The sequence below is a fragment of the Alexandromys fortis genome, unplaced genomic scaffold (genome assembly GCF_014885135.2).
Source record: "Alexandromys fortis isolate MF-2015 unplaced genomic scaffold, M_Fortis_MF-2015_v1.1 scaffold_57, whole genome shotgun sequence".
NCBI lineage: Eukaryota > Metazoa > Chordata > Mammalia > Rodentia > Cricetidae > Alexandromys > Alexandromys fortis.
In genome coordinates, this window is record NW_026067941.1 from 2,607,793 (window position 1) to 2,620,165 (window position 12,373).

Consider the following 12,373-nt stretch of genomic DNA (forward strand, 5'->3'; position numbering starts at 1 on the left):
CCACAAGACTTTTTTTTAATATTTTATTTATTTAATATGTATACAATATTCTGTGTGTGTGTATGCTTGCAGACCAGAAGAGGGCACCAGACCTCATTACAGATGGTTGTGAGCCACCATGTGGTTGCTGGGAATTGAACTCAGGACCTTTGGAAGAGCAGGCAATGCTCTTAACCTCTGAGCCATCTCTCCAGCCCCAGCCCACAAGATTTACAGGTGTTTTAGATGTTTCTGGAAGTCACATTTAGAATTGAACTGTCTGAACTGTTTCCTCTTTGATGTATATATCTTAGATATATACATATACACATCTGAGGAAACCAGGCCACCAGACTTACAGGTGTTTTAGAAGTTTATAGAAGTCACATTTAGAATGGAACTGTCTGACCTGTTTCCTCTTTGGTCTTTACACGTGGCAAAGGAACTACTTTGGGATTAGTGGTATCTGCCGGTGAGTTGAAGATGTTGCTACAAAGCTGTATAGGCCAGTAAGAAAAATTAGTTTCTAATGCTATTATAGAAAAAGTCCCCTCCTGAAGCTGTATGTGTTAAACAATGCAAATGGCATCTTTAAAAGGCCCATTTATGTAGATACTTAAAATTGCAACACACATTTGGACATTTCTAGACACAAATACTATAGAATATAAGTATCACAAAGTAACAAAAATAAGCGAAAAAGTTAGTACTAGCATTAAAAAGCTTAGTGTGCTGTTATGTTCACGCGGGGACACCCAGCCTGCTTTCAGAGATAAGCTGAGCGCAGCGAGTAGAAGGTCAAGCGAGGACAGTAGGGTGTATGCTGACCATTGTGCCAGGGCATAAATTTGGAACCTTTTAGCAAACCAAAGCGACCCAGGGAGCCAGGGCTTTCACTTATTGTTATTGTGTCTGTAGCAGCATCTGGCAGTAGTAGTGGCCTGGTCCTCTTTATTTAGTGGTGCTATGCTCTTGCCAATGTGTGTTTGGCCTGATACGTTTTGGAAATACTTATTGACATGCAATCAACATTTCTAATTCAATCTGCTTGCATGTTCTTATCTGGCTCAGTTCCCCATCGCCACCCAATCCTATATGTCCCTTATTAAAATGCTTACCCATCCTGATTCGATTGATTCACTTAGTGTCTTTTTCCCTGGCTTGTCTAAGCCAGGCAGAGGAGTGACCACATCAGCCTTGTTCACCAATGAGCTCCCGCTGTCTAACATATGCCCAGGTGCTTATTACATGTGTAATGAATATTTGTTAAATGACTGACAGACTGATTGAACAAATGACAGCCAGGCTAATGGCTGCGTAGGCAAATTTAGTTGAAGTTGCGGTGACAGGAAGCCTAGATGACTTTCCTGATGGATCTGTGGAGAAATGGATGGATGGATGACCTCATTCATCAAGTACTGAGTTCCTCCAGTGTTCTAGTCTGTGATGATATGAGAAAGATGGCTGAGGTCCTTTCCTCTGTGTGGTGTATGCTCTGGTGAGGAGCCCCTGCCTTAGATCACAGACTGTGTAGCATCTACGTGCAGGTGTGAGGTGACAAAGCAAGCCCCTCAGAATGAACACCGTGGGTAAGCAGAAACTGCATGTTCATCTCCCAGCCGCCCAGATCCGAATGATCACACAGAAACTATATTAATTACAACACTGTTTGACCCAGTAGCTTAAATTAGCCCATGTCTATTAATCTGTATATTATCATGAGGCTGTGCCCTACTGGCGTGGTTCTGGCGTCCTTCTCCTTTGGCAGATACTCCACCTTCTTTTTCTCTATATCTCTATTTCAATTTCCCGTTTAGCCTTATTCTGTTCTGACATAGGCCAAAGCATCTTCTTTATTAACCAGTGGTAATAAAACGTATTCACAGCATGCAGAGGGGAATCCCACAACAGCCATGCTGGGTGCTGCCACTGTGGTTCTTCTCTTCTGACTGGAAGTGGTGCGTGTCAAGATGCTACCCACTGACAGCTCCTACCACCTTCTCTCTTGTCTCCCTCAGAGGCTCAGAACTGGGTCTACCCACTGTGCCTCAGCATCCTCCTGGAGACAGATAGCCAGGCATGGTCAGTGGCAAATCATTCTAAGAATTCCACCCAAGACCGTGTCCTTGGATGACAAAGACAGACGTTGGATAGCTAGGGATTTCATCCATCTAGAAAACTAAGATAGTTCTGTCGTTATATGAAGCCACTTTCTGATTAAAACTGTAGATAAACATCTCAAGGGACAACCCATTGCTCTCAGTTAGAGGTGATTTTTATATGTTCCTTATCCCGCATAGACTGTAGATTTTTAGTTAAATGAAAGAAGGCATGGATACAATCTCCGTGGGCAACATTTTCCTGGCTATTTGTTCGGCTCTTCTCTTTCCCTCCTTTTTATTTTCTTTCTTTCTTTCTTTCTTTCTTTCTTTCTTTCTTTCTTTCTTTCTTTCTTTCTTTCTTTCTTTCTTTCTTTCTTTCTAAATGGCATTCGCCAAGATCAAAATGTTCAGTGGCATTCTCACATGCTAGGTTGCATGTACAGAGATAGGAATGAAGAACATAGTTCTGCTGTATAGTGAACAGTGGTGGGGCTGTGTGTTACAATCTACTGTGATTGTGCCCTGATTTTACTATTTCTTCTTGGCTTAGAAATCAGTCAGATTTCTTTCTTTTCCTGTGTTAGTTACTAGTGATCGAGAGATAAAAGTGCACTACTTTCAAAGTCTATTTCTTTCTTTCTTTATTTTTTTTTTAATACAGGGTTTCTCTGTGTAGCCTTGGCTATCCTGGAACTCACTCTGCAGACCAGGACAGCCTGGAACTTAAGGATCCGCCTGCCTCTGCTTCCCTACTGCTAGGATTAAAGGCGTGCGCTACAGCCATGTGGCTGTCTATTTCCAACTTCATATTACCATACAAGCCAGGGACTTCCTGGAAAAGCACTGGATGAAGGAGGGTCCACCAAACTAGACTATCTTCCAAGTTTAAGGCCAGTCACGTGATCTGAAGCAGCCTTAAAGACAAACTTTATTCTTCCCTCCATCTTTATTGTCACTCCAGCTTTCATGGCTACACATTGAGAGAAACCCTAACCACGTGTCATATGATCACACACGTGAATTGTGGGTGCACGGCCAAGCTCTGCCTGAACATCAGCATAGGACTAGCTGTCCCGCTCACCGTTTCCTGAGGCGCTCCAGTCCAGAACTGAGCTTCTAAATCTGTCTCTGAGTCACATTCAACCACCTGCCCACTCTTTGTCCTTGGACATCTTTTCTTCCTGTCACCTTGTCCTAGATGCTTTGGAATGCCATGATTAGGACCGGCCATCCAAATTCCTTTCCTTCTTGACGTTGACCTTTGCAGCCATGATTAGGACCGGCCATCCAAATTCCTTTCCTTCTTGACGTTGACCTTTGCAGCCATGATTAGGACCGGCCATCCAAATTCCTTTCCTTCTTGACGTTGACCTTTGCAGCCATGATTAGGAATGGCCATCCAAATTCCTTTCCTTCCTGACGGTGACCTATGCACAGGTGTGGTGTGTTAGGAGCTTCGGTGAGAGTTCTCTCTGGAATGCCAAAGCCCCCCTAGTCCTTTATCACCAGACATGGAGTCCCTAACTTTGTCTTTTTGTGGTTAAGAGAAACTGACAAGTAGTGTGGCTCCCATTATAAGTCGTGATAAAATCACATATCATGATTTGACAAGTAAATTAATTAGTAAGTAATAGAATCACAGAAATATGCAAAGGAGGGGGGTCGATGCTGAAGAGGAGGGGCCGAAGAAGCCCATTTCTGTTAAACTTGGTGTTGCTTTTCCTAAGCGAACTTGGGAACGTTGCTTTTACCGTGAAGTATTTCCTTTGCAGCACGTTCATAATCGGGCGGCACACACAGTGGAGGTTTCTGTGTGTAAAGCCGGATGACAGATTGAAAAGTCCGCAGGTCATCTTGGGTCCTACGTAGTAGAAGGTCCCACAGCTGTCACCAGTTGTCCCCTTTCTCCATACGAATGGACTGTCTCTTTGTTTACCTGCCCACTTGCTTCAAATTGCTTCTTTGTTTGTCTCTTTTCAGAAATTTTTCCCAACTCCCGCCACTCAATCCCTTTGTTGGGAAATGTAAATTCAGTGTAGCAGGAAAAGACATTGCTGAGGGTGTCCAGCCAGGGATGCCAGGCCACAGCTTTATCTCCTCCGACTGTCAGGGACACCAATAGACAGAGGGACCCAGGGCTCTGCCCAGGCACGGGGAGAAATGCCAGTGTGTTCCAACAACAAAATAAATGTCACCATGTTTTGACTGTTCTCTCTTTCTGGCGTCTACAGTGTAAATGTAACATTGAGACCTGAAATTTTCCTGCTACGGTTAATTCTTGATTATAATATAAAGAGAGCCATCCTATGAATTTTAAATCTGTGTTTTTGACTTCGTAATGTGGAGGTTTTGGAGGCTCCACCTGATTCTCCTAACTGGTGTGTTGTTACAGAAGTTGGCTGGAGTCATCCTGGCATGTCTGCTTAGTTCCATGGAAATCACCGTGTTCAGCTTGTCATCTGTAAAATAAGAAATAATATCTACTCAGTGTTTTTTTTCTTTTTGGTAAATGATTTAGCATGTCAAGCATCTGTCAATTCTCATCTCCTATCTTAGCACTATTAGATAATCTAAAATTCACTTTTATTACCAGAATTTAAAATTGGGAAATCAGAAGGCTGTCATTGTTTTTTTTTTTTTTTTCTCTTTTGGGGGCCTCTACCCAGCTCCCAAACAAAGACATGGAGACTTATTCTTAGTTACAAAGGGCTGGCCTTCGTTTAGCTTTTTTCTAGCCAGCTTTTCTAACTTAAATTAACCTGTTTTTCTTTTACATTTTTGCCTCTGGGTTTTTTTCCTTTCTTTATTCTATATGTCTGTCTTTCCTTCTTAGTCTGTGGCTTGCCTCTGGCATCTTCCTCTCTCTCCTTCTTGTGCCTAGAGTTCTCCTGCTTATTCTCTCTGCCTGCCAGCCTCAGTTATCCTTTCTCATTAGCCTGTCAGCTTTTTGTTAGAATCAGGTGCCTGCTGTAGGGAAGGTGAAACAGATGCAAGACATCCTTACATCATAAACAAATGTGGCGTAAACAAATGTAACACATCTCTACATGGTTAAAGGAATATTCTGCAGCATACACAAATGTAACACGTCTTTACACAGTTAAACTAATATCCCACAATGGAAAGATATGAGATCAAGAGTCTTGGGGCATTGAGAACTGTGTTCTGGTTTTCTGGAGCCAGCACCATCCTGCAGGGTGACCTTGGACAGGTCACATTGGTTGTCAGCTTTATAATGGTGGGCTGTTACCACTTCATGCTTCTTACTTTCCCTTGATGTCACAATGAATTCAGCAAACGCCTGCTCTGCGCCAGGTGTTGGGAATGCAGGGACAAAGTAGGGGACCAAGGTCTTCCAGCTGCATAATGTGCTGGGAAGACAGGAAGAACTATGAAAGTAAGTTTCAGTGTAAGGATGCATATGTGTGTGTATGTATGTGTATTTGTGTATATATACATGTATGTATATGTATGTGTGTATGTATATCTATGTGTATATGTGCATGTGTATGTATGTATATATGTGTGCTTAGGGATGCTATCTCAAGACAGTGGATAGACAAGGCCTCTCTGGTTAGGAATTCATTCACTACTTGAACTGTGTGTTCCTACAGAGGCTCATGTCTAATTCTAGTACAAAGCCATAGTCCAGGGAGAATGAGGTGTTTCTGCCCTCATGCGGAGGGGGAGATGGGCCCTGAACAAGCAGTTGGGAATGCAGGGGTATTGGCTGAGGCTGTGGGGGTACGAAGACCTGCATACTATACCAGAGGACATGGGGAGGTTGACACTTAAACCTAGTCCTGACAACCAACTGGCCTTGTGGAGAGAGAGGAGAGGAGCTGGCAGGAGATGCTCATGCATCAAGAGAATGTAGAAGCAGCTGGGTGAGCAAACAATACTGTGATACTTCTTAAACTGTTCTCATGTGGCGGCAGAGGGGGCGTTCCAAAAGGCGATAACTAGGTAAGTAAAAATTGGATATTGATGAGCCAAAACTTGTATAATCCACATAGATGCTTGTGATTAACTACAGCCTAACACTTACTTCTAAGACACTGTTTTCACAATTACATTACTTTATGATTTATGATCTGAGGGTCAGTTTCATTTCTTAAACACCCTTCACGATGAAAGCATTTCCACTGTGACTTTCAAGTCCCTAAGAATGGCTGGCGCTCTGTTTCTGTGACTTCAGGGCCTGCCACACCACACGACCACCGTACTTTGGTGAAGGGGATCGAGTTGATTATCACTTCATCTCTCAAGAAGTTTTTGATGAAATGCTCAACATGGTAAGGCTGCTCCCTGCTATTTTCTTTTTATCAGAGAAGAGATACATGTTCTCTGTCAGAAATACGAGGAGGCTGTGATTTCTAAAAAGATAAAGATGAAATGCTGTGCACTTTGGAAATTTGGTTCAATTTGAAAGTTTTCTACACCCTGTTGGGCTCATCTGGAGGGTGGTGCAAATCCCCTTGGCTTTACATGCATTTTCTTAAACAACATTTCTTCTTTCCTTTTACACGGAAGCGAATCCTCACAGGGAATGCGTTTCACCAGTTGTAAGTATACGTGAATGCAGCACGTACCTGCCTCGACTGCATTACTCTGAAAGGGCATCTCTGGGCACCAAACTCCTAGCAACTCTGTGCCTCTTGCTTTTTCTTCACACGAACCTTACTTTTGTTTCCACCACGGTGTCCTTCCTTCTGTTACCAAGTGAAGCTTGCACCGCTTCATACTCTTATGAAGCTTACTGAAGACCGGTCTTTCTTTGTGCCACGAGCGGTCAGCTACCTTTCTTCACCCTCTTTTCTCTTCTTCCTCCCTTCTCTGTCTGTCTGTACCCTAAAACAACAGACCTGGCTAAGCCTCCAGTGTGCACATTATCAGGGGGCATCTAGGCTTGGGCAGTACAATTACATTAGCTGAGTTTTGAACAACCAACTCTACTGTGGTGTGTGTGCTCAGGGCTCAGCTTGTACTCACAGAAATGCAAGTGAACAAGTTCTGTACTCCCTAGGCTGCTCTCCCTGCAGCTCTGTCAAAAGAATGTCTTGCACATCAGATGCCTTCTCATAGAACTGTCTTGGTTTATTAAGAGTTTTCTGAAACTTCATATTTCTTTATTTTTTTCTCTTTACATTTTTTTTTTTTTTGAGGCAGGGTTTCTATGTGTTGCTTTGGAGCCAGTCCTGGAACTAGCTCTTGTAGACCAGGCTGACCTCAAACTCACAGAGATCCACCTGTATCTGCTTCCCGAGTGCTGGGATTAAAGGCATGCGCTACCACCGCCTGGCCTGAAACTTTATATTTCTAAACGCCTTTAAAAGAGATTTGAGATTTGCCTTCACAGTACTGAGAAGCCCTCTCCCTCTCACCATGAATGTTAGTTTCTGCTCGAGTGGGGCATTTTCTCCGGGAGTTCGGTCTTTCTGTTCTCCAGATGCACCCCCTGCTCTCTGGTGTTCATAGCTTATTGGGTCTGTAGTCGAGTTAGTCTGGTTCAGTCCCCAACCTACGAAATCACCGCACTTCTAGGCTCTAGTTAGCTTTACAGTTTAATGCGCCACAGAAATCCCCTGTATTTAGGAACTCACTTTTCCTCTCTCTGCCAACATGCATTACTTTGATGTGGTTTCCATCAACTTTGAGTTTCACCCCCAATCTCCTTTTCTTTAGAGTGTGGCCCTGTTACATGAAGAGAGCTAAGTCTAGAGAGTCGTAGATTCAGGACACATTGTCAGCCTTCTGATCATGCCCACACTGTCGGCCTCCTGCACATGGAACACCCCTCCACACACCACCTGCCCAGACAGTCTGGCTCTTGTGATAGACACTCTGGCCTGGGCACTCCACACACCGACTGTGAGCAGCCACACCTAGCTGCTAGCTGGATAAAGCATATGAACCTCCACCCTCTCCCGTGTTCACGCGTCTTTTCAGCCAACACTTCCTCCAACCCACAGACCATTCTCCTACCCATCCACAGATAGCTACATCCGCCCTTTCTAGAGGAACCATGCTTAGTCATTTCCCTACAGAAGCACTCTCTCTCCTGTGGAAATGGAACCCCTGGAGACTTTGGTTGTGTGGCCATTGATACTTAACTAGGAAACCCTCACGCACTAGGAAATGAAGGGAGTGGGACCAGCCAGAGCTGGGGGAGCTACATCATCTCAATGCTTAACAAATCAGTTGAATGGGATATCTTTTATATTATATGCACAATACAAGGTCTCTTCCAACCATGCATGCTTCCAGAAAGTGTTTATGAGGCCTGTAGAGGAAGTAAACAAACATTTATCTGAAAAATTATTCAGATATGCATGCACATACAAACAGGGCTCACAATAGAATACTAAGAATTCTCCAGAGAAACAGAACCAGTAAATAGTCTCTCTGTGTATGTGTGTATATGTGTGTGTCTATGTGTATATATTTATGTATGTATATATACGTATACACTTATACATACATATACACACATACACTCATAAGTATATACACACATGCAGATTGGTCTGGAAGATGTATCACATGGATGTGGATATTGACAAACCAGAACTTTCTGTGTGTGGGGGCAGCATGGAGACTTAGAGGTCCAGCAGTGAAGGTGCTTACTTACCTTTCTGTTCTGTACAAACCTTAGAGGAACTGGGTGCAGTCCACCCACACTTCAGGGCAGTGTGCTTCTTCTAAGTTCACCAGTGTCACTGTTAATCTCACCCAGAAATATTCCCCAAGTTGACCCACAAACTTAACCATCACTGGTGGTAAATAAGCAAGCACATGAAAGATAAGCCATAGCCACGTTGTCTCCATTCATAGGTGTACATATTTAAATGCACACATACGTATGGGAAGGGATCAGAACATTTGTTTGATGGAGGAAGGTCATTGGTTAATTAAATAAAGAAACTGCTTGCCCTGATAGGTTAGAACATAGGTGGGTGGAATAAACAGAACAGAATGCTGGGAGGAAGAGGAAGTGAGCTCAGAGACGCCATGCTCCCCTCTCCCGGGCAGACGCGATAGCTCTGCTCTCCGAGGCACACGCGATGAAGCTCTGACCCAGGATGGAAGTAGGTTAAGATCTTCCCTGGTAAGCCACCTCGTGGGCTACACAATTATTAGAAATGGACTAGTCCAGGTGCAAGAGTTAGCCGAGAAGAGGCTAGATATAATGGGCCAAGCAGTATTTAAAAGAATACAATTTGTGTGTTGTTATTTTGGGGCATAAGCTAGCAAGCGGCCAGGGTGCTGGGGATGCAGCTCCACCGCTCCTATTACAACATTTGTTTCCAAAGAAGAAAGAGATTGTGGCATCGAAAGAGTAAAAGATTGAGGGTATATGTTGTTGGGTGTTTAACTTTGATTATAATGGTTTTCCTCATTACCCCAGCACACATAGTCCCCAAAAACCCATCCAGCCTCAAAAGGCACCCTGCGTCTCCTGCCTAACCCTCTCTGGCACACAGCCAGGTTGTCATCTATACATATCTCCAGAACATCTGGAGCCAGGAGGGTAGCAAGAAGCTCCGATGCTGCTGCTGCTGCTGCTGCTGCTGCTGCTGCTGCTGCTGCTGCTGTTAATGACGACAGTATTAGACTCCTGACTGCTTGCTATTTTTAATGAGGCACCAGCCATTTAACAAGGTTGGATGCATCCCTGAACGTTATTTATTTTAAAGCCGTGCGTTTCAGAAGGCACACTTACCAAGGTCACACATTCTTATTTTTTCTGCTGTCACCAGCTCCCCAGTTTCGAATAGGCCTAATGATTTAATAAATAGTCAAAGGAAAAGTCACAATTTGAAGGGTATATTTTTACCTGCATTTTCTTCTCTTTTTCTTTTGCAAGGGAATGCAGCTGTCATAGGAAATGGGGCTCCAGAATACACAGAGAGGGTGGTATTTAGAGATAAATGACTACAGGGCGCAGCCATTCTGTTGACTAACATTTGGGGCAGTTTCAATCAAAAGTCGTCTTTAGGAGGAAAACCAGGCTGGGTCTACTTTTCCAAGCTTTTAGGATGCCCACAGCCTTCAGGATTACCTGTTCCTTGTGGCTTATCTTTAAATGCAAGGAGTTTAGGATCAGGGTCCTTTCTGAGAAGCCTGGGATGCTGGCATAGCCGCAAGGGACAGGGAAAGGCATTAGTTTTACTCCCTTGACAGTGAAGGTTTGTGGTGTGGATCTGGCAGGAAATAGGTAAGCAATTATCATGGTCTGTCTTACCAGAAGCTTCCACTCATAACTTTCCTCAGACATTTTGTCAATAGATTATTTCAATAAACCTTATTTTCATCGGGAAGAATTCTGAGTAGCCCCCATCAGAGTTTGGTGGTGTCCCACCATCCGTTGCCGTTGTGACGTTCTGTACTTCCTAACACTTTAGTTTGTGTGGAATTAGGTGAAAGTAAGACATCAAGTGATTTTATCATTGCATTACAGCACCTGCTATGTGCAAATCTTTGTACTTTTCTAATTCCAGGGGAAATTTATCCTAACATTTAGTTACGGTAACCACAATTATGGATTAAATAGGGACACTGTAGAAGGTATTGCAAGAGATGGACTAGCAAGCTGCATTCATATGGAAATAGAAGTAAGTATTCTTCATTGAGCTGTGAGTACCTGTGCTCGTGTGTGTGTGTGTGTGTGTGTGTGTGTGTGTGTGTGTGTGTGTGTGTGGCATGTCAAGTTGGGGCTACAATATCTGGATAACATACTGCTGGGCACAAGAGAGATGCTACAGAGGCATGAAGTATTAAATTTATCGTCAGTGTGGGAGGGAAGATCTATGAAAGTCCAGTGACATTTAGGTCATAGCTTCATTCAAGACTTACTGTCTCTTCCTCACTAACGCATCCCTCTGCTGTTGCAGCGTGCCTTCATTTATATGGAGTGGGTACAGGCGTGGGTGGTTCCTCTCCACTCGGGACTGTGTCAGCCTGAGTGGTCACTCTGTTCCTTCATTCTTCACAGGGGCAGCGTGGGTGGGCGGTGCTGTCATTTGGCACTGGTTGTTCACTGGATGCAATGTTTTTATACTTCTGCAAACTCGACTTATGGATTTCAGATTTTTGTCCCCCTTCTCAAATTAGAATGTATAGACATTTTTTCAAAATCTGAACCCATGAATTTCCTACCTTCTTGTCTGACAAATGAACATGTAACTCAGCCAAACAAATCAGGTCTTCAGTGATTGCTGATTTTTTTTTAAAAAAAATAATTTTACTAAGCAATATAAATCTTATGATCAGACAAAATAAATTAATTAAAACAATCATAAAATAAAACTTCACAAGGCGGTTCTTTCCTGTTGACTGAATGTTAGCTTCATCTTCCTTTGTAACACCAGAGGAGGCCCCTTTTGGCGTCTAGTATTGGTTAACTGCTCCCTATCTTTATTGAAGCTGGGCATACTTGTATCCACTCTTTAACTTCCTGTATCATTATCCATTCTTTTTGCAGTTGACTGGTCCTGTACCTTTAAGAAAAGTCTTCTTTACTCTTAAAAAAAAAATCGGTTCTAAAAAATGTCTGCCTTGGACAGAGGAAACAAAAACTAATGCATGTTTGAGCATAGCAGCGCTCCTTCTTATTGTGTCCACCTTTTTCCAGTGCGACAGTTTCCTGAGTGACAGCTCCTGCTTCCCTTTCTTTTCCTCCTGAGAGCTTACCACTCCTCGTCTCCAGGAGGTCAAATCTATAAACTGTTTTGTTTCCCTGCTTCTCCCCAGCTGAGGTATTTTTTTCCCAGACTGCCCTTGTCACCGAGTTTTTCAGACACTGTTTTAAAAGCAACCTGTATTTCTTCCCACTGAATCGTTAAAGCAGAAATTTTGAACTTGAGTTAAACCGATGACGCTAGAACTGAGATGGAAGGGACTTCATAGTCCACTTGGAACAACTCTTCCACGTCACCCAACGAGGAAATTTATGCCCAGAGAGTTTGAGGGATGTGTGCAGAGTCCTTAGGATCTACAAAGTTGAAGTCACAGCCCAGAGCTCCCAGTTTGCAGGCCATACCATGTCACTCTGTGGCCATCTGGTAGCAGGCTGTGCTGACTCTGGTCTCTGCCCTCCAGAAAGAGGCTAGAAGACGTGGAACCACAATGGTGTTGGCGGTTATTCCAACCAGTCTTTAAATTTTGCAACTACAATGGAAGTGTTGGAGGCAGAAGCTCTGGCCCTAGAAAAGGGAGGCTAATACTTTGACAAACCATAAAAGCAAGGTAGCCTTGGTGGTTCTAGCAGCAGCAGCAGCAGTAGCTATGGT

General features: G+C 43.5%; 1 protein-coding gene across 3 annotated transcripts in view; it reads left to right on the top strand.

The window, feature by feature from the left end:
* Lrguk (leucine rich repeats and guanylate kinase domain containing) overlaps positions 1–12,373 on the top strand; it is a 113,799-nt gene that overhangs the window by 54,269 nt on the left and 47,157 nt on the right. For all 3 annotated transcript variants that reach the window (XM_050148110.1, XM_050148111.1, XM_050148109.1), the window contains exons 12-13: positions 6,280–6,376; positions 10,583–10,696. In XM_050148110.1, coding sequence (XP_050004067.1) covers positions 6,280–6,376; positions 10,583–10,696 — 211 coding nt within the window. The remainder of the gene's footprint in view (positions 1–6,279; positions 6,377–10,582; positions 10,697–12,373) is intronic.